Below are 22,709 nucleotides of genomic sequence, written 5' to 3' on the forward strand. Positions count from 1 at the left end.
TTAGCAAACCGTACTCATGTCTAGGGCCCTGAAAGCAAGAAACAGGCTCGGGGTCTTTAAGCTGAGCTTACAGGCTCAGCAAGTGGGTGGGGGATGGGGGGTACAAGGGTCCTGAAGCCAGGAAGACACAGGCTGGACTCAAGAAGGCCCAAGTCTGGCCGTGTCTCTCCACTGGTTAATTGTGTTCCGTGGACAAGTGACTTAACCTCCCCTAACACACGGCTCCCACCCCAGTCACTTCTTGGGATGGGGGTAGGGGGTTCAAAAGAAATAAGAGCTGGGGAAATATTTCCCAAATATTTCCCCAAAAGCCACAGTCTCCTTTATATAAGAAACAATAAAAAGTTAGAGCAAAATAAGGGGGAAATGGGTGAAAGAGAGTCCATATTCACCTTTTTATTTTTTTAAAGAACACTGCAATATAAAAAAACTTGATAATTTTTAAAATTTCATTTAGGATTTATGGATTCTAGCTCTTCAGATTCTGGTAGCCCTAAACTGATCTAAGAGAGATGCTGGTTTGTTTGTAGCCAAAATTTCCTAAAGATCAGTGGTTCTCCAGTAGGGGTCTATGAGGAAGATTTGGCAATGTCTGAAGACACGTTTGGTTGTCGAGACTCAAGAGAGGTGGGTGGAGGCCAGGCTGCTCAACATCCCACAGTGCACAGGATGGCCCCACAACAAAGGATTCTCTGGCCCCAGTGTCAGCTGTGCCGAAGCTGAGAAGCCCTGATGTAGAGAAAACACAGGGGTCACAGGCCACAGCCACCAGCCATGAATGGGTCACGGGCAAAAACTCCATGATGTCCACGGCATTCTGCTCCTCCTCCTCCATCGCTGGTCATCTGGCTCCAACTTGGAAGCTACCAGGACTGTCTGCCATCTGTGGGGAAAGAGCAGACCCTCTACAGGCTACAGAATCCTCTGATGGATATCGGCCACAGTTGTAGGAAAGTCCAGGCCTTAGCCACAGCCAGAGCTGGAGCAGGAAGGTTTCAGGGTGAATGGTAAGGCAGGGTGAGGGGTCCTGAGCTCATTATGTTTTAAAGAAAAGTTTTTTCCGGAGGAAATTAAAACAGCCCGGCATCTGTTTGTAAATTCCTTTCACTGAAACAGCATTAGCGACCTGTGAAAACACAACCACAGGGAGGCCTGTGAGTCAGAACTTTAAAAACAACTCTAGGGACTTCCCTGGTGGTCCAGGAGTTAAGACTTCGCCTTCCACTGCAGGGGATGCAGGTTCGATCCCTGGTCAGGGAGCTAGGAACCCACAAGGCTTGTGGCCAAAAAACCAAAGCAGAAAACAGAAGCAATGTTGTAACAAATTCAATAAATACTTTAAATATGGTCCACGTCAAAAAAATCTTTAAAAAAATAAAATAAAACAAAAAATAGCTCTGGCTGCAGCCTTCTTGAGTGTGTGTATGTGTATGCGTGTGCTGGGCAGGGGGTGGAGATAAGGGAACAAGCATCTCAACTATAAGTTTAGAAAAGTCAAAATTCACCATAGAAATAACAAAATAATGCCATTTGCAGCAATATGGATAGACTTAGAGATAGTCATACTGAGTGAAGTCAAACAAAGACAAATACCGTAAGTGAAGTGAAGTTGCTCAGTCGTGTCTGACTCTTTGTGACCCTGTGGACAGTAGCCTACCAGGGTCCTCGGTCCATGGAAATTTTCCAGGCAAGAGTACTGGAGTGGGTTGCCATTTCGTTCTCCAGGGGATCTTCCCGATCCAGGGATTGAACCCGGGTCTCTCGCATTGCAGGCAGACGCTTTACTGTCTGAGCCACCAGAGAAGCCCATATACACACCACTATAAAATAGATAACCAATAAGAGCCCACTGTATAGCACAGGGGACTCTACTTAACAGTCGGTGATGGCCTATGTGGGAAAAGAATCTAAAAAGAGTGGATAAATGTATGTATAACTGATTCACTTTGCTGTTCACCTGAAATTATTAATAACACAACACTGTACACAACTATACTCCAATAAAAGTTTTCTAAAAAGAAAATTCAAAATTCAAAAATTCATAAAATTCAAGTCAGATTAAAAGGTCTACATAAAGAAAAGTTGAGAGAAGAGACCAGGCCCAGGAGTTGAGCACATTGCTTAACCCTGATGGGCCCCCAACTGCCTGTGAGACTTTCTCTTCCACGGCCATGGCTCACGGCACCCCTGGAGTCCTGCCAGGGATGGCCCTGCACCTGCTTTTCTCCTCTCCTCTGCTCAGCAAAGCTGAGCCAGAGACTCCCCAGGAGGAAGGAGTGGTCAGGGCCCTCACAGCCCCTTCTCGTGGCACAAATAACCTGAGCAGAGCAGGAGGGGACCCCGCATGTTCTGAGCCCCTTGGAGGAGAAGCCATTCTGAGTGGGGCATTGTCCATCCGCACTTCGCTATTCTCACTGGGGCCTCCCAAGTCGGGAGATACTAAAGGGATTCCTGATTCTTGAGGGTCAAGAGTAAAGACTACACAGAGGGGCAGAGGGTACAGGCCTGCAACCTGCCATCAGGGGCTGTGCTCGGGTACTGGGCTGTCCCACGCTGGCAATGAGGACCGGCTCCATCAGTGGGAAGTGTGGGAGGTGTCAGCCTGGCACCTCAGAGGCCAGGGAAGGCTGTCTTTGGCATAATGAGCAAATGTCACCGCAGGCAGCGTTGCTGTTCGTTGTTTTAGTCACTTAGTCGTGTCCAACTCTTCTCAAGCCCATGGACTGCAGCTTGCCAGGCTTCTCTGTCCATGGGATTCTCCAGGCAAGAATACTGGAGTGGTTTGCCATGCCCTCCTCCAGGAGATGTTCCTGATCCAGGGATCGAATCTGCATCTCCTACACTGGCAGGCATATTCTTTACCACTGAGCCACCAGGGAAGCCCCACTACAGGCAGTAACTTCGTGCATTTACAGAAGCAAAAGCATCAACCCTCAGGGCAAGCCTTTGGCTTGCAGAAGAAATCTTTGGCTTGGGCTTGGGGCCCTGCTCACCCCCACCCTGGGGAGGACACACTGGCCCTCCAGCAGCCTCACCCTGAGGAGGAGGGTCTGAAGGTCCTCACAGTGAGCCCACTGCTCAAAAATGCTGTCCAGGGTCTCGATGTACCAGGAGCCGCTCTTGGGATCCCTCCAGGAGACAAAGCCTGCAGAAAGAGAAAGGCTGAGCTTCGCTGGGGATCCACCCTCCCCACGCAGGTGGGCCCGCCCCCAGACCTTGACTGATGTCCATAGCCCTCTAGAGCCTGCATCTCTGGGCTCTGCGTGATCTTATTTCATCCTCGCCACCACCCTGTGACTTTGGTTAGGGTTCTTGTTTTCCCAACAAGGCAATCCAGGCTTGGAGAGGTCAAGTGAGTCTTCCAAGGGATAAGAAAGAAGGAAACAAACATTTGTCACACCTGCTGTGTGCCAGGCACTGGGCTCAGCAGTGGGCCAGCCACCTTGTTAAAATCACCATGATGATCCCCAAGGTACAGTTAATATTCCCATTTTAAAGATGAGAAGACTGAGGCAGGGCCAGGACAAGGGTGAGGAGACTAAGGCAAAGGTGCTTGCCTCCTTTCATTGTGCGTTCTAGGCACCTTGACTGCCTCGCCCTGAGCTGAAGCTCAGAGAGGTGAAGTAACTTACTCAGGGTCACAGAGGCAACGAAGCGACAGAACCAAGACTCACACCCAGGTCTTTCCTTCACAGCACTGCTGCTTCCAGGGCAGATGAGGGGACTTGCCAGCTAGAAGGACGAGGTCTCCGGATCCGCTCACCTGGGAAGGTGGAGTAGGACACCAAGATGTCGCTGGGCGTGGGCAAACTAGACACGGCATCTGGCTCGTCAATGGAACGTGGGCCTTCCTGGAATGGGGTAGCATCCGCCTCAGGGTCGCTACTGGGGGTCTTATCTTCAGGGGAAGTGGACTCCACCTCAAACCCGTGGTCTTTCTGCTCTGCAGGAAGCGGAAACAGACTCAAGTTGTCAGTGAGACACCCAGACCAGGGCTCCCACTTCTCCGAGCCACCAGCCCTGAGAGGCCTGATCCCCTCTGGAGCCAGGGGCCTAGTGCCGGGCCAACATGAGCAGGAAGCCTCAACAGGAGCTTTACTTTTACTAAAACAAAATTTTTGCATGTTCATTAAATAAAGTGGGGGCGGAGGGGAGCCAGAATGCAGACATTTTAAAAACAGCAAAATAAACCAGTTAGATGGTATACACGCCGAAGAACTGGAAACAGGTGTTCAAACAGGAACTTATGTAGCAACGGTCATCATATTATTAACAACAGACAAAAGGCAGAAACCACTCATGTGTCCAGGGACAGATGAATGGAGGTATAAACATCCAATAGAATATTACTCAAGCTTAAAAAGGGATGAAATACTGCATCATAATACACTGTGGATGGGCCTCCAGAGTAGGCTAGGTGAAAGAAGCCAAATGTCAAAGGCCACATGATATCCTGTTTATATGAAGTATCCAGAAGAGGCAAATCCAGACAGAAGAACGCAGATTAGTTGTTGTTAGAAGGGGGAATGGAGGGACTGCTACCGGGTATGCAGTTTCTTTGGGAGGAAGATGAAATGTTCTAGAATTAGATGGTGATGGTGTTCCCACAACATTGTGACTGTACTGACAAACACTGAATTGAACAATTTTAAACAGTTAAAATGGCAAATTTTATTTTATGTCATTAAAGATCAAGTCACAGGCTTCCCTGCTGGCTCAGTGGTAAAGAATCAGTATGCCAATGCAGGAGACACAGGTTCAATCCCCAGTCTGGGAAGATCCCACATGTAACTGAGCCCGTGCACCACAACTGTCGAGCCTGTGCTCTGGAACCCGGGATGACTACTTCATAACTACTGAAGTCCAGACACCCTAGAGCCCAGCTGTGCAACAAGAGAGGCCACCTCAGTCGGAAGCCCACACACCACAACTAGGGAGTGGTCCCCCACTCACTGCAACTGGAGAAAGCCTGTGTGCAGCCACGAAGACCCAGCACAGGCAAAAATCAAAAATAAAAACTCAGGTCACACCAGGGAGTTCCCTGGAGGGCCGGTGGTTGAGTCACCACACTTTTATTGCCAGGGGCAAGGGTTCGATCCCTGATCGAGGAACTAAGATCCCACAAGCTACACCACCAAAATGAGAGAAAGAAGGCACCTAAAAAGAGCTTCAGTAAAGATAGGCAGAGGGTGGAGTGGCCCAGAGGCTTCTGGAGCAGGCGGCTGTGACCCAGTCTCCCTTGTGAGAAGGGAGAACAGTCCTGCGGGGAGAAACCGCACCTGTCAGGCAGGTCCCAGGGCAGGAGAGCGGGTTTGTGTGGCTGGATCCATGGTGGGTAACAGCAAGGAACGAGGAAGATCATGGTTCATGGGACAGAGATAGGCCAGATGGCTCTGGAAACCCCACAATAATAACCCCAATGTCGACTGACCTCTCACCTGAAGCTCAGAAACGTGGTAATCTGTGATCTCACGGCTAATATGCAGGGGACCAGGACTCCAGCCTACATTCTTCTGGCTCTCAGCTACCCTGCTGCTTCCCATGGGGGCCCCCCAAGGCTGCACGGGGGGCTTCTTAGGTCTGTGAAAACTGGACTGCTATCCCAGGTCACTGCTTCCGGTTGTCTTCTTGACCAAGATTCTGGAATCCAGCCTGGGTTCCGGGAATGACTTGAAGTGGGACAGGGAAGGGCACCTGGGATGGGAGCGTGGGGCTGTGGGTCCGCCCCGGGCAGCAGGGTGCAGTGGGGGAGGGGCACTTCAGCAAGGGGGATGCCCCAGGAAGGGCTGAAGGCGACGGGGCAGGCAGAGGGGCTGCCTCTGAAAATGGAGCAGAGACGATGGGCTCCGGGAGGGGAGGATGGGGGACAGAGGAAGAAGGGGGCCAGACAGGGGATACCGGCTGTGTCTCGACTCACGCGTCACCCTCCTACAAATCTGAGGGGAAGACCTCACCTACGGGTCATGCAGGTAAGGCACTGCTTTCTTCTTAAGGAACCTCACTGACTCAAAACTCCTGGGAGGAAGCCTGACTTCCCATGAGCATAAACACAGTGGGAAGAGGAGCCGTTCCCTCAGGACATAAAATCCACAACCACTGTCGTCCATGATTCCTGCTTTCTGGCCTCTCAGCATGACCTCCAAAGTTCTGGAGGGGTCACCCCCAAACCTCAGGCCCCTCTGCTCTGGCCAAGGTCATCACACAGCTCACTCACTGACATTTCACACCAGAACTACTGACTCTGAGGTGCGTTCTTTCACCTTGGTGCCCACGCTCTCTCTTAATGATGGGGCAGATGACATTTAGATTTTTAAATTGTTTTAAATTGCAACAACAGTGAATCTTAAAATAGCAACACGAGTCACCAAAAGCCAGGGCAGACCAGTTCAGAGACATGTAACAACAGGACACCTCACCAGACACTGGCAGAGATTCGCAGCCTTTGGGTATTTCTGGTTTCAGCTGATGGTGGCGCCCTCACGTGGCCACAGCGTTAAACACATGATACTAACGCATATATATGGAATTTAGAAAGATGGTAACAATAACCCTGTGTACGAGACAGCAAAAGAGACACTGATGTATAGATCAGTCTTATGGACTCTGTGGGAGAGGGAGAGGGTGGGGAGATTTGGGAGAATAGCATTGAAACATGTATAATACCATGTATGAAACGAGTCGCCAGTCCAGGTTCGATGCACGATACTGGATGCTTGGGGCTGGTGCACTGGGACGACCCAGAGGGAGGGTATGGGGAGGGAGAAGGGAGGAGGGTTCAGGATGGGGAACACAGGTATACCTGTGGCGGATTCATTTTGATATTTGGTGAAACTAATACAATATTGTAAAGTTTAAAAATAAAATAAAATTAAAAAAAACAAAACACAAGGGGGTAAAGCAGGGACCAGAATTTCAAATGCCATGCGTGGTAAGTCGCTTCAGTCGTGTCCGACTCTGTGGGACCCCATAGACGGCAGCCCACCAGGCTCCCCCGTCCCTTGGATTCTCCAGGCAAGAACACTGGAGTGGGTTGCCATTTCCTTCTCCAATGCATGAAAGTGAAAAGTGAAAGTGAAGTCACTCAGTCATGTCGGACTCTTAGCGACCCCATGGACTGCAGCCTACCAGGCTCCTCCGTCCATGGGATTTTCCAGGCAAGAGTACTGGAGTGGGGTGCCATCGCCTTCTCCGAATTTCAAAGGTGGCACCTTATTTACTGCTTTCCATCTCTGGAGTTCTCCTGTTCTCAGTTAATCTGTTTGGTTTAGTTTTTATTGGTGGAAGTCTACGTTACTTCAGATTTTGCTCACAGATATTTTTATATGGTTTTATTTCAAAGTCAAACAATTAGAATGCACAAAAGATGCACGCATACTACGGGCATTGTGTCAGGCAGGGGCCCAGCTGTAGGGCAGGTGGGACTACCCTGCCCTCAGAGGGCTGACCAAGGGATGAGGCCATCTCGATACTAGGAGAAAGTGCTAAGGCAAGGGAAAAATAGGGGCTTCAGGAGAACAAGGGCCAGTGAACCCTGACTCTGTGCAAGGAAGGGGATATTCAGGAAGACTTCCTGAAAGCAGTGACAATAAATTGTAACCAGAAGGATGGATGATTAAGAGTTGGCCAGGAGATAAGGCAGAGGGGTGGCACATAGGAAGGCTGAGGAGTAAGCCAGAGCCTGACATCCTAGGAAGCTTGAGCAGTGCTGGGGTGGGCACAGCATGCCAGGCAGGGGAGGCAAAGAGGTCAGGGCCAGTTCACCTGGAGATGACCTCATGTCCCATAATCCAGGACACACAATGTTCTTCTCTCTTCCCTCTTTTATTTTACAAGAAAACCAGGTAATGGTGAAGTGGGGCTCAGGTTTAAAATCAGGACATATAGCGAAGCTACAAACAATCTAAATAATCCTTAAAAATTACTGACTCCTTAATACCTAAGCCTTTGAGAATTCCAACAGTTAATCCGGCAGTGGCCTCCCTTTCTCTGTAACAGTGGCAGGGAGGCGGGTTGATGGAGGTCAGGAGAATGACAGGAGGTAAGGAAAATGAAAGAAGTTTCCTCTTTCCTCTGCGTTGTTTGTTTTCGCCAAGTCTGAGGTTGAAGTGGCCACAGTTGAATGATCCCCTGATGCTACAGCATCATGAGATCCAAACCTCTAAAAGTTATACAGAGTTCAGGCTACTCCAACTAGATGGAGGTGCCACTTTCGGACAGCAGTGACCATGTCTGGGACCCCCTGGATGCCTGGATCGACCTCTACTTTCCCACTAGCCTCATCAGCAGCGATGCCGAGGGCTGCTTACCTCCACCACAGGCCTGGATGAAGAAAAGCTTGGGCTTCCCTCTCAAGCTGGGGCAGCCAGTACCATTGAAAGTGTTCACAATTCTCTCGACGGACACAGGACATCCATCTGTGCCATAAACAGCCCCTGGGAACTGGAGGTGGCTAGCCTAGAAGACCAAGAACTCTGGTGACAAACCCAAGAAGTTACAGTAGGAATCCAATGGCCTGTTTGTGCAGAGGCTTTGTGGGGACCAAGCATTTAGAAGGTTCCACCAGGGGCACAAGGCTGAGTGAAACACAGCAGGTTGGTCCCGGGCAGCCTCAATTCCAAGGGTCTCAAACTCACATGCCTATAAGCACCAGATAGCCTAACTCAATAACACTGGCCAGCTTCCTCTAGATTGGTTGTTCTCAAAATGTGGTCCCTGGACCAGCAGCATCAGCATCACCTGGAAACTTACAAGACATGCAAATTCCTACCCAGATTTCCCAAATCAGAAACCTGGGTAGTGGGGACCAGATATCTGGCCCTTCGGGTACCTCTGTTACAGCTACATTGAGAACGACTACTCTAAAGCAATTACTCTTAAACTTTGTGTTTACAGGGGTCTTGTCAAAGCACAGGCTCTGAATGAGAACTTAAATTCTCCTGAGCTGCCAGGCGATGCCCATGCTGCCGTCCAGGGGCCACGCTGTGAATGAAAGGACCAAAGTGGTGGCCCCAGCCCAGCCACAGGCCAGAATTTTGCTCTTTGAGGATAAGGGCCTGATGGGTCAGACCTTTGTGGTTTTTCAGGACAAGCTGAAAATCGTGACTTCTGTGCTACAGTTGCCAGTTTTGAAAACACTATACAATCCACTGGGGTTGTTACCTCTGCTCTGTCCAGCCCCTCAACTCAAAAGATGAGGAAACTGAGGCCCAGAAAGGGGGAGAGCCTTGGCCACCATGACCCAGCACATTAGCGGTCAAGGCCAGAGTGGGTCCCAGCGTCCCAACTCACAGCCAGCAGCAAAGGGCCCAGAACAACACCCAGCAGGACCAAGACAGGAGCTGGGAGCTCTCGTAAGCTGTGCCCTGCTCAGAACAAAATCCAGCTTACCTCTTCCTGCCTCTCCCAGATGGTTTCTCCCAGGGTCACAGCCCTCCCACCCAGGCAGGAGGAGCACCCAACTCCTCAGAGGGCCAATTGGCTTCTGAGAAAACAGCAGGAGGTGGACAGGGCCCTGTGGCTCTTCCCACAAAGGCCAGGGTGTCTTGGACACAGGAAGGGACGAGGCTCCTGCAGGGCCTCTCGGGGCAGCCTTCCTGGCACCTGCTAGAGAAGGTGAGGCCACCTACCTGACAGCCGTGAGACAGGATGACCACCACGCAGCAGTCCACAGCGCTGTGGTCCTGCCGCGCCAGCTGCATCAAAGCCTGGACCATTTGCTACAAGAGAGGGCCGTGGGTGAGCCCGACCACTGACGGATCAGGTCCTCATCCTGGGCCAGTCCCCTGCTCCCAGGGCCAGCAGTGAAGTTAGGACAGTCACAGTGATCACAAGAGAAGATAGGGGAAGAGATGCTGGGCTAGGCGCTCTTTATCTACTCCCACAATGTCCCTGCTGGCTCAGACGGTAAACAATCTCCCTGCAATACAGGAGACCTGGATTCGATCTCTGGGCCGAGAAGACCTTGCAGGAGGAAATGGCAACCCACTTCAGTATTCTTGCCTGGAGAATTCCATGGGGCAGAGGAGCCTGGTGGGCTACAGTCCATGGAGTCACAAAGAGTCAGACATGACTGAGCGACTAACACTTACCTAACGCAACCCTAGGAGGTGAGGACAGTTCTCGCTTTATAGACAGAGAAGCTTAGGCTCGGGAGTCACACGGGGAGTGGGGGAGTCAGTCCTCAACCCGAGTCTCTGAGTCTGGAGCTCTCGCTGGTAACCACTGAGCCATAGTGCCTCTTGCGGTCCTCCAGACTGAAGGGCTTGTCTTGGGGAGGCGCTGGCTTTCAGGGGCCCTCTTTAGGACACTACCCCACGAGCCCCCGTTTCTGTCCGTGCACAGGGCCTGTACCTTGGCAGTCAGGTCACATTTCACCTCCACCACAAACTGCAGCAGGTGGAAGCGTCGCCGCATCCTCTCACAGTCGATGTTGGAGCCCGTGCGGGCCCTGAGCCCCGACTCGCGGCAGAAGTTCACGTTGTTGATGATCAGGCAGTGGCCGCAGGGGTCTGCGTTCAGGACATAGGCCTGCCCAAGCAGAGGGAGCAGCGTAAACCAGGGTCTCGCTGCACTCCTCAGGAGAGAAGGCGACCCCCTGCGTCTCACCCACGGGAGGACAGTCTGGAGAGACGGGACAGAGCCCGCAGTCTGCCTCGCTCTGAAGATTAGCTCCCCTCAGAGTACTCAGGATGGAACCGCTAGCTGAGAAATCCAGCTGCCCTACACACTGACCCCCAAAGGACCAACAGGCCGCCCAGTCCTGGAGAGTACTGACAATCACGTGATCAGCTCTGCTGGCAGACTCCTGCCCAAGGCACCCTTGGAGAGTCTGAGGCCACTTCCTCTCAAGGTTCAGTGTTTCTCTAGTAATTCTCTCTCACAGCAGCCTGGGTTTTTTTGCTGCTGTTGTTTATGGCACTCTACATTCTACACTACTATGGCACTCTACACTCTACATCTACTCTATTTACACTTATATATTTCTTTGTGTGACTAGTCTCCGCTAGGCTGATGGCTCCACGAGTGCTAGAAACTTGAGTGGCTGGTTCCCAGGTGTCCTAGTGCGAAGTCCAGGCTGACACAGGGGAGTCACACAATAAATACTGTGACTGAGACAGGCAGTGACTTGGTCCAGGGTGGGTGCCACAGCCGATTCTCATACTGACCCCTCCTTAGAGCTAACCCAACTTCACAGATGAGGAAAGAGCAGGGTGAGACAGTCTGCTTCAGGAGAGCTGTACCAGGGTCAGGGCGCTATAGGGGGCCCAGGACTGAGCTGGGCTGAGCTCCTGGGGCTCCTGACACAGCTGCAGGAAGGACCTGGGAAGGACCTGGGAAGCAGAGAGCAGACGAGCCGAAAGCCAACACAATCGGCCCCAAATGACATGAAGACTCACCAGATCGGCATTTCCCTTGGCTCTGTCCTGAGGACCTGGAGAGAGAAAGAGGGAAGACGTGAATGTCAGGGTCCAGCAGGGAAGGGACAAGGGACCCTGTGAGGACACGTCCCACAGAAACGCAGAAGAGCAGGAACTCAGGAACTCCCGGGGACTGCTGGTGAAGTCAAGTGGCACAGCCACCTTGGGGAACTATTTAGAAGTTTCCAAGGGTTTCCCTGGTGGTACAGTGGATAAGAATCCACCTGCCAACGCAGGGGACACAGGTTTGATCCCTGGGATGCCCCACAATGACTGAGGACCGTGCAACTAGACCCCGTGCTCCGCAACAAGAGAAGCACCACAATAAGAAGCCCGTGCACCGCAAGGAAGAGTAGCGCCTGCTTGCCTCAACTAGAGAAAGCCCATGCACAGCAATGAAGACCCAGCACAGCCAAAAATAAATAAATAATTTTTTTAAAGACATTAAAAAAAAAAAGAAGTTTCCAATAAGGTTGAACACACACCTACTATCTGACCAGCAACTCTACTCTCAAGTACAGAGCCAAGAGAAACGAGCACAGTGGGCACCAAACAACTTGGCCATGAATGATCCTCAAAGCCTTATTCACACTCCCCAAACTAGAAACAACCCAAACATCCAGCAGCAAGTGGATGCGTGACGCAACTGTGACACAACTATACAAAGGGACACGACAGAGCTTAAAAAGGAGGAGGTACATGCAACGCCACGGATAACTGCTAAATACCATTCCGAGTTTTTAAACAGCCAGCAGAGTGCATACGGTGTGATTCCATTTATGTGAAATTCTAGAACAGAGAGACATAGGGACGCTCCAGGTCTGTTCCTTCTCTGTGGAATCCATGGAGCCCAGCACACAGTAAAGTGAAAGTCGCTCGGTCGTGTCCAACTCTTTGCAACCCCATGGTCTATACAGTCCATGGAATTCCAGCACACACCAAATAGCTGAAGAATGAATGAGTAAAGGTGTGATTTTTCTTTCCATATCAAAAAAGTTTTCATTTCAATTAGCAATAAGTCAACTGACCACCAGCCTCCAAGGTTATGGGACTTTTTATTTTTTAAATAAATAGACATTGACCATCACCCAGTCATGCCAGAGACTATACTCATGATCCAACCATAGTGCCATTCATCGCTCAGAGCTGGCATGGACCTTGTTAGGAGCTATTCTTTTGCCAGTTTAAAAATCATGCCATAAATGCATTTACATTCCATCTTTTAAATTAAAAACAGTTTTACCTATCCTGAAGACTCCCATTAGACCACAGATTTAATTCTTAAACAACTGCTCATTTCCAAAATTCCACTGCACTCCCAAAAATACCATTATCTACTACATATCCAGACATGAGAATTGGACCATAAAGCAGGCTGAGGACTGAAGAACTGATGCTTTTGAATTGTGCTGTTGGAGAAGACTCTTGAGAGTCTCTTGGACTGCAAGGAGATCAAACCAGTCAATCCTAAAGGAAATCAACTCTGAATATTCATTGGAAGGACTGATGCTGAAGTGGAAGCTCCATACTCTGGCCACCTGATGCAAAGAGCCAACTCATTGGAAAAGACCCTGATGCTGGGAAAGATTGAGGGCAAAAGGAGAGGAGGCAGAAGAGGATGAAATTAGATACTGACTCAATGGACATGAACCTGAGCAAACTTGGGGAGATAATGAAGGACAGGGGAGCCTGGTGCGCTGCAGTCCATGGGGTCACAGAGAGTCGGACATGACTTAGCGACTGAACAACAGCAGCAACCAATGTTGAAGAATGTGTTTATTTCCTGAACTGGCAGTAATGATCACAAAGTGAGAGAGTAACACCATCAAAACGGCAGAATAAGAGTTTTCTACCACCTTCATTCTCCAAAAGAACATTGATTTTTGACAATTACCCACAGATAAGAATGCCTTTGTGGAAGTCCAAGAGTCTAGCAGAGAAGTTGTAGTATACTGATGGTGCAAAATTCTAATTACATAGGACATATTGAAGAATAAAGACTAGAGGAGATTGCTCCTTCTTCAAAGACAGCAACACAAGACTTTGAGGAATATGAAAAACTAAGGAAACAAGATACCACCAAAAACACACAATGGAAATCTATGATTTGCCCAATAAAGAATTCAAAATTGTTGTTAAGGAAGCTAAGTGAGCTATAAGAAAACATAAAAAGACAATATATATACCCACAAGTGGAACTGCTGGATCATATAGTATTACTATTTTTTTTTTCAAGTATTAGGGCTTCCCAGGGACAATGCAGGAGACCTGGGTTCAGTCCCTGGGTTGGGAAGACCCCTGAAGAAGGGAATGGCTACCCACTCTGGTATTCTGGCCTGGAAAATTCCAGGGACTGTATGGTCAATGGGGTCACAAAGAGTTGGACACGACTGAGCGACTTTCACTTTCACACCTGAAAGCTGCTGAGCAAGTAAATCTTAAATGTTCTCACCACATATACAAAAAAAAAGTGTTAATTATGTGAGCTGATGGATGTGTGGTCATTTTTCCATAATACATCCAAGTATCGAATCATCACCTTAAACTTACACAATGTGTTATACGTCAATTATATCTCAATGAAGATGGAAAACTTTTTTTCAATTTTTACCTAAAAAAAAAAATCTACTAAGCAAAACAGTTGCTCTTGAGAGGTCCATAGGCCACAGCGACATGTAGAGGGAGTAAACTGACAAAGGCACCGAAAGAAAGAGGTGGGGAGGGGGTCCCCTAGTGCTCCAGTGGTTGCCCTGAGTTCATTCCAGGAAGACCCACATGCCTCAGGGCGACTAAGCCCATGTGCCAAAACTACTGAACCTCGAACCCTAGGGCCCATGCTCCGCAACAAGAGAAGTCACTGCAATAAGAAGAGTAGGCCTCACTTGCTGCAACTAGAGAAAGCCCGAGTGCAGCAAGACCCAGCACAGCCAAATAAGTAATTTTTAAAAAAGGAAAGAAAAGAGGTAAGGAAGGCTCCAGGCAGCAGTCACTGCACTAACAAAGGCAGGGAGGGGTTCTAGTCCCACACGGAGGATAGAGTAGTCAGATATAACATGCATGAAACCCATTTCTCCCAAAATGACAGCTTCCAAGGGGACAAGAAGCACATATGGGCAAGTGTGTCTGTGAAAGAAGCAGTCATAGCATGAGCATCGCTGAGCACATGCCCATGGCTCCAGCAGAGACAGAAGGCAGGAAACACACCCCCTCTGCTGCCCAAGGGAAGGAAGGGTAGATGTCCTAGTGCTGGGCCTAGGCAACACAAATCACACACAGAGCACTTCCCGGGTCATCCAGTGGCTGAGACTCCAAGCTCCCAATGCAAGGGGCCTAGGTTCGATCCCTGGTGGGGGAACTTGATCCCACGTGACACAACTAAAGATCCCACATGCCACACTCAGTTAAGTTAACCATTACTACTAATATTATTATCAGCATCCATACCATGGCAATGGCCAACTGGGCAACCATGAAATAGAAAGTGCTACGTCTCCACATGCTGCCATGGAAACAAAGCCCTAAGAAAAAACCACATGTACATCAACAAGAGAATGGGTAAATAAACCGTGGACAATTCAGAATAAGAACTAGCTCACAATGAAACAGAATTAACTTCTGATACACACAACAGCATGAGTGAATTTCACAAATATAATGATTGCAAGAGAAGCCAGACTCAGAGAGTACATAGGATTTCATTTGCACTGAAGTTCAAGGACAAGCAAAAGGCATCTGTGGCAACAGAGGTCAAAATAGTGATTCCTTTGGAAGGGGGAAGAATGGGAATAGACTGGAAAGAAGTACAAGAGAGTCTTAAAGGACACCAGAATGCTCTATATGGTAATAATCTGGAGCGTGGTTATCTGTGGCTGCTGTTTAGTCGCTAAGTCATGTCCAGCTTTTTGCAGTCTCATGGACTGCAACCCACCAGGCTTCTCCATCCATGGGGTCTCCCAGGCAAGAACACTGGAGTGGGTTGCCATTTCCTTCTCTAGGGGATCTTCCCCACCCAGGGATCAAATCCATGCCTCCTGCAGTGGCAGGCGGATTTTTTACCGCTGAGCCACCAGGGAAGCCCAATTGGTAAAAACCATCCAGCTGCAGCCTTTGGATTTATGTATTTTACTGGATGTAGCTTTGTGACCATAGGCAATTACTTCACCTCCCTGGGTCTTGGGTTCCTCATCAACAAGAATGGGTCTAATGATGCCCCACCTTGCAGGGTTGTTGTGAGGAGAAGAGGTAAGGGTATGTACAGCACCTACTTGAGACAGACTCTAATAGACGCCTCCTTCCTGCCCTCAAGCTTGCGCTAGTCCACTCGATTCACCTGGACCCAAAGGCAAATCACAAACACTAGATCGATCTGGAAACACTGACCAAAGCCCATGACATGAAAACCAGACTTCAACACATGCTTTTCAGAGGAGGGGCTCTCCTGAACCCCTACCGGAATATTCCACCCATCCCCTATGAGTACTCAGAAAGATAACACCAAAATTAAGTTATGAAGCTCACGCTACCCAGCTGTACCACTGGTCACTTGTCAATGACCGCTTGGTACTCCCACCCACCACCCCCTCTTGGTACTCACAGACATCAGTGAATCCTCCAGAACCAGCGTCCACTGCCCTGGGTACCTCTGGTCTGAGAACCTCAGGCCTGAGCTTGGGTGGCCAGAGCTCCTCCGGCCCCAGCACCACTGGAGCGAGTTTTCCTTGGCTCAGCTTTGATGGGTCCTGCTTCATCACTCTCAGCTCCCCTGGTTTGAGGCCCTCTGGTCCAAGTACCACCGGCTTGAGATCCAGGGGTCTGATGGCCTCCACATCCTGTTTTGCTGCTTGTCTGCTGGTCTTCAATAATGAAGCCAGAGTGTCCTGGCCTGTGTCCTCCAAGCAGGAGATGAACAAAGGAAGGGCCTGACTCCCTCGAGTCTCTAGATCTAGGATTAGTTGCCTGGCCTGATCGCGCCGAGAGCCTGAGCCTGCCCTCTGTTTGGAAAGAAAGACATGTCACTATTATCTACACACTTTGCTTTGATTCTCACCCTGACCCCCAATTCCCATCTACCTAAGTCTAAACAATCAGGTACATGGGCAAAAATTGAGCCTGAGGTTACTCTGAGCATAGGCCACCTGCCAGTCTTCATTTATCTATTCAATCTCTATGTTGGGGATGTCTACTGTGTGCCCAGAATGGGCCAAGTGCTGAAAATGCAGGAGAGAACAGTCTGTCTTCGTGGAGTGACTTCTAACGGAAGATGTAAACAGGAGTTCCCCTGGTTGTCCAGTGGTTAGGAGTCTGCCTGCCAATGGAGGGGACACAGGTTCAATCCCTGGTCTAGGAACTAAGATCCCACATGCCACAGGGCAACTGAGCTTGTATGCCACAGTTACTGAAGCCCACATGCCCTAGAGCCTGTGCTCCACCACTAGAGAAGCCACTGCAATGAGAAGCCCGTGCACCCCAACTGGAGAGTAGCCCCCACTTGCCACAACTAGAAAAAGTCATGCAGAACAAGAAGCCCGTGAACAGCAGGGAGAGGTCTCAGCCCGTGAGCTCCAGTGCAGCCAAAAACAAAAACTGATAAATAATGGGGAAAGGAAAAAAAAGACAAGACAATGACACGGCAAGGACAGAAATACCAGAAGGAAAATCACATGGGGCTGGAAGGGTACAGGTGTACTCAACCCAGACTTGAGAAATCAGGGAAGCCTCCAAGGAGGGGCTAGCTTGCCTGAGCCCCCAGAACACTAAGAAAGGAATAGTGAATTCAGAGAAACGGGAGATTAAGTTGAGTGGGAGAGAGATCTTTGCACAGCCAGGCCAAGAAAGCTGTGAGAGCTACATAAGAGCTTTAAGAAAGAAGCGACAGTGCCTTTTAAAAAACTCAACCTGGGGGCAAAGTGGACAACGGCAGGGAGTGGCCACAGCCAAGTTCCGTGGTGGCAAAGACTTGCAGCTGGAATGGAGAAAAGTCAGAGGACAGACAAAAGAAATAAGGAGGGGAAATCCACAAGACTTGGGCATTGATTGGGCGGACTGTGAAGTTGCAGGAGTGGTCGAGGTTGACAAGTGTCGGGATGGTGAGATCAGAGGAGACAGGGAGCAGGAGGAAGATGCTGGTTATCTGCTGGTTCTCCTTTGAGGCCTAATTCTGGGCAAGTTCCACAGGGATAAGACACCACCCTGTGCACAAATATCCTACAGCAGTGTGATCCAAGAGAATTTTTCATGACAAAGGAAATCTTTATCTGAGCTGTCCAAAATGGCAGCCATTAGCCACATGTAGCTACCGAGCACTTGGGTCATGTGACTAAGGAACTGCCTTTTCTGGGTTCAATTTTAATTACTTATATTTACATTTAAATAGCCACATGTGACTAATGGACACTCCACTGAGTAGCACGTGCTTCAGTCAAGTTCAGCTCTTTGCAACCCTATGGACTGTAGCCTGCCATGAGATTTTTCAGGCAAGAATACTGGAGTGGGTTGCCATTTCCTTCTCCAGGGGGTCTTCTTGACCCAGGGACTAAACCTGTGTCTCTTATGTCTCCTGCACTGGCAGATCATTTCTTTACCATTAGCACCACCTGGGAAGCTCCTTGAATAGCACATATTTGTACTATCACTGAGATGATTGATTTTCATTAGCGAAAGTTAGCTACATGCCTACTTTTCTACAAGTAAGTCATGGGGTTTTGATTTCTCTCAATGTTTACAAACACTCACAGACACGTGTTAAACGCATCATTTCATTTAGTCCTCCTCAACAACCTTGTAAAGAGGTTAAATTACAATTACCCCCACCTTAAGGATGAAGGAAACTGAGTCTAAGAAAGTTGCTGCAACTTGCTAATATGTAATATGTCACAGAGCCAGGATGATGTCACAGAGCCAGGATGACAGCCCAGATCCATGTGGTTCTGCCATACTAGGAGTGGTAAAACGGTGGCCCATTGTTCATAACACATTCTTTAAAAATTCTGAATTTGTTGCTAACATTTATTTTTAATTTTATAGTGGAGTATATTTGATAATACTGTCTTAGCTTCAGATATACAACAAAGTGATTCAGTTATACAAGGATCTATTCTTGTACCAGACCACCTTATCTGCCTCCTGAGAAACCTGTAGGCAACAGTTAGAACCAGACATACAACAGAACTGGTTCAGAATTGGGAAAGGAATACATCAAGGTTTATATGGTCACCCTGCTTATTTAAATTCTGTGCAGAGTACATCATGTGAAATGCCAGGCTGGATGAAGCACAAGCTGGAATCAAGAGTGCCAGGAGAAATTTCAACAACCTCAAATATGTAGATGATACCACTCTAATGGCAGAAAGTGAAGAGGACTAAAGAGCCTCTTGATGAAGGTGAAAGAGGAGAGTGAAAAAGCTGGCTTAAAACTCAACATTCAAAAAACTAAGATCATTGCATCCAGTCCCATCACTTCATGGCAAATAGACGGGGAAAAAATAGAAACAATGGCAGATTTTATTTTCTTGGACTCCAAAATCACTACGGACAGTGACTGCAGCCATCAGATTAAAAGATGCTTGCTCCTTGGAAAAAAAAACTATGATAAACCTGCTGCTACTGCTAAGTCACTTCAGTCGTGTCCGACTCTGTGCGACCCCATGGACGGCAGCCTACCAGGCTCCTCCATCCATGGGATTTGCCAGGCAAGAGTACTGGGGTGGGGTGCCATCGCCTTCTCTGATGACAAACCTAGATAGAGCATTAAAAAGCAGAGGTCTATATAGTCAAAGCTATGGTCTTTCCAGTAGTCATGTATGGATGTGAGAGTTGGACCACAAAGAATTGATGCTTTCAAACTGTGTTGCTGGAGAAGACTCTTGAGAGTCCCTTGGACTTCGAGGAGATCAAACCAGTCAATCCTAAAGGAAATCAACCATGAATATTCATTGGAAGGACTGATGTTCAAGCTGAAACTCCAATACTGTGACCACCTGATGCAAAGAGCCAGCTCATTGGAAAAGATCCTGATGCTGGGAAAGATTGAAGGCAGGAGGAGAAGGGAGTGACAGAGGATGAGATGGTTGGATGGCATCACTGACTCATGAGATGGTTGGATGGCATCATGAATTTGAACAAACTCTGGGAGATAGCGAAGGACAGGGAAGCCTGGGGTGTTGTAGTCCATGGGGTCACAAAGAGTCAGACACAACTTAGCAACTGAACAACAACAACAATTCTTTTTAAAATTGGTTTTCCCTTTGGGTTATCACAGATTATTGAGCAGAGTTCCCTGTGCTATTTTTGCTAATGTGTAAAATCAGGAAACAGGAATTCCCTGGTGATCCAGTGGTTAAAATTCCTCACTTTCACTGAAAGGGCCTGGGTTCAACCCCTGGTCAGGGAACTAAGATCCTGCAAGCCTCAGGGCATGGCCAAAAAGACCAAAATAATTTCCCACTTGAAATTGCAACCCACTCCAGTATTCTTGCCTGGAGAATCCCATGGACAAAGGAGCCTGGGCTACAGTCCATGGGGTTCCAAAGGGACAGACATGACTGATCAACTAACACTTTCACTTTTCTCAATATAAAAGATCTGGCAACACTGGGCCAGCATTCTTGTATGATCATACTCAGCTGGAGTCGGAGGGCAGGGCAGAGGCTGCCCATTCTAGTGCCCACCTATTGTGCCTCCAAGGACATTCAAGTTTATCACTCTTGTGAATGTTCCTGGTAGCAAGCATAAGGCCTCAAATTATTTCCACTCCTTAGTACACAGCAGATGCTCATAAGACTTCTCTTAATATTATACATTGGTGACTTCCCATATGATATTTGTCCTATTAAAGACTTCCTCAGTGGTCAGGCCAAGTTCCTGGATGACGCAGAAACTGGCCTGCAAGCAGCCTACAGGGCGCTATGCAAGAGCCTCTAGGAAGCCACACATTCCCACTGTATCTCCTGGTAAGAAATACATCCTGTTCCCTCCTGACCTCACAGGCCTGTGATGAGGGTCAAATACGACAAAGATATGACAGTGCTTTTAATGAGAACCTCAGGGACTTTCCTGGTGGTCCAGTGGTTGGGGATCCACCTGCCAATGCTGGGGACATGGGTTTGATTCCTGGTCCGGGAGGATCCCACATGCTGCAGGGCAACTGGACCCATGCTCTCCAACTACGGAGCCAGCAGGCTAGAGCCCTTGAGCTGCAACAAGAGAAGCCACTGAAATGAGAAGCTCACTCACTGCAGCTAGAGAGTAGGCCCACTTGCCACAACTAGAGAGAGCCTGTGCATAGTAACAAAGACCCAGAACAGCCAAAAATAAATGCTTTTAAAGAGAACCTCAAATGTTTGATTTTATTATTCTCTTCATTATCTGCAGTAGGCCCCTCATCTCTAAACCCCTAAAAGACACATAATACACGAGGGGCTGGCCAAGGAGGACAGGGCAAAGACAGGTACCATCTGATGTGTCCTCATTCTGTGCCTGAAGCTTTTCTGTTTCACAACCCTTATCTCTTTTAGCCCTCACGGCAATATGACATTTTTCCCATTTCACAGCATGGGAAACTGAGGCTCAAAGAGGGTACAGTGCCAGGCAGTCAGACCTCCCTAGTGGGTGCTCTGAACCTTCACCTTCGTGCATGCTCAGAAGCTCAGTCATGTCTAACTCTTTGGGAACCTCATGGACTGTAGCCCACCAGGCTCCTCTGTCCAGGTGATTTCCCAGGCAAGAATACTGGGGTGGGTTCCTTCTCTAGGGGCTCTTCCCCACCCAAGGTTCAAATCCATGTCTCCTGCCTTGGAGGTGGATTCTTTACCACTGAGCCACCTGAGAAGCCAGAACCTCCACCCCAGAGGAGGAAAAAACAGGTATGCCTCTAGACAGGCATCCAGCACTGCAGCGGTTCACAGGTGTACTCTGCTCGTGCAAGGCGTGTAATCGCTTTAGCAAACGCTCAAAAAGGTGTTTGGGGGTTGTTTGGTTCCTCTGGGAAATTTAGCAGGCTCGACGCCCTGGGGGAAAACGGGGTTCCCTCACGATGGTTCCCCAAAGGGAAGGGGTACTGTGTGGCACAGACCGCGGGGTGGGGGGGACGCGACGGGGGGAGGCGAGGGCGGGAGCCGGGCCATTAAGTCACGATGTGGCTTCAGCAACCCTCTCCGCGCGGCCTCGCAGTCCCCAACTGTGACCTGAAGTCTGCGCTGCGCGGGAAGCTGGGGACCGTACCTGAATGTCCTCGATCATGTCGGGAGTGAAGAGCTCGCGACTCAGCAGAGCGTCCCAAAGCGAGGCAACCTGCAGCTCACCGACCAGCCGCACCCGGTACAGCCGCAGGAGCAGCCGGTCAGCCTCGTTCATGGCGAACAGACGGCAGGGACCCCTGTAGCCTCTGTCCGCTTCCGGGCTTCGGCCGCCGCGCCCCGCCTCTCCCCAGGACCTGCCCCCGCGTTGCGCCCCGCCCCCATTCGCCCACGCCCCCGGGGTCCAACCGCCCCCAGGACCCACCTCCGCGTCACTGCACCGCTCCCAGGCCCCGCCACCCCGCTACATCCAGGCTATTCAGCTTCGTCCCCGGCGCCCCACCCACCTCTAGAGCCCGAACCTCCCCAAGATACACCCCCGCGCCGTTGTCAGGGTTCTCTAGCCAGGATTCTCTAGCACTTCGCTTTCTGGTGGCGTAGTGGTAAAGAAACCGCCTGCCAATGCAGGGGACCCCTGTTCCATCCCTAGACTGGGAAGATCCCCTGGAGAAGGAAACGGCAACACACTCCAGCATTCTTGCCTGAAACATTCCATGGACAGAGGAGTCTGGTGGGCTACAGCCCATGGGGTCGCAAAGAGATAAAGAGGCACGCACCATTCATAAACTCTCGGGGCGGGGTGGGGGATGGTCATATTTCTACTAAGAATGTCGTGCCTGGAGCCTTGGTCTGTCCCGCCCAGTTCAACCCGCTCCAGGGCATCGTACCCCTCTAGCTCTGTCCCCTGTCCGCAGTGAAACTGAGTATCCTTTAGCATGCCGGGATCTCTTTGTTTACTGTTTACTGTTCCAAACTTGTCCGATCCAACCAAACCCACCGTACAGTCCTCCATTCCCTTCTTCCCTCCCACCCTAGCACCTCCCACAAAGGAAAAAACGAGCAGAAATCTTGTCCCCTGAATTACCAGTTTGTACGGCTCATTTCCTCATTTTAAAAATTGCTCATACGTCAACTATATTTCAATATTTTAAAAAACCTTCTCACAAACAACATAAAAATATGAAAAAAATCGCTGTTTGTTGAGCAATTGCTAAGTCCC

The 22,709-nt window shown here is 49.4% G+C and overlaps 1 protein-coding gene across 3 annotated transcripts; it reads right to left on the minus strand.

The window, feature by feature from the left end:
• Positions 1–376: 376 nt before the first annotated feature.
• CASP9 (caspase 9) lies at positions 377–21,841 on the minus strand. Of its 3 annotated transcripts, none has more exons than XM_070384961.1 (9): positions 21,636–21,840; positions 16,012–16,408; positions 11,397–11,431; positions 10,351–10,527; positions 9,627–9,716; positions 8,307–8,454; positions 3,764–3,943; positions 3,036–3,145; positions 377–883 (listed from the first exon to the last, which is right to left on the minus strand). In XM_070384961.1, the coding sequence occupies exons 1-9, from the start codon at positions 21,765–21,767 to the stop codon at positions 842–844; spliced, it is 1,311 nt and encodes a 436-aa protein (XP_070241062.1). In that variant the 5' UTR covers positions 21,768–21,840; the 3' UTR covers positions 377–841. The 3 variants fall into 3 exon arrangements, with proteins under 3 accessions (XP_070241062.1, XP_005888983.2, XP_070241063.1); XM_005888921.2 differs by having other exon boundaries at positions 377–1,126; positions 21,636–21,839; XM_070384962.1 differs by lacking the exons at positions 8,307–8,454; positions 9,627–9,716 and having other exon boundaries at positions 21,636–21,841.
• Positions 21,842–22,709: the final 868 nt, after the last annotated feature.

The sequence above is a fragment of the Bos mutus genome, chromosome 16 (genome assembly GCF_027580195.1).
Source record: "Bos mutus isolate GX-2022 chromosome 16, NWIPB_WYAK_1.1, whole genome shotgun sequence".
Lineage (NCBI taxonomy): Eukaryota > Metazoa > Chordata > Mammalia > Artiodactyla > Bovidae > Bos > Bos mutus.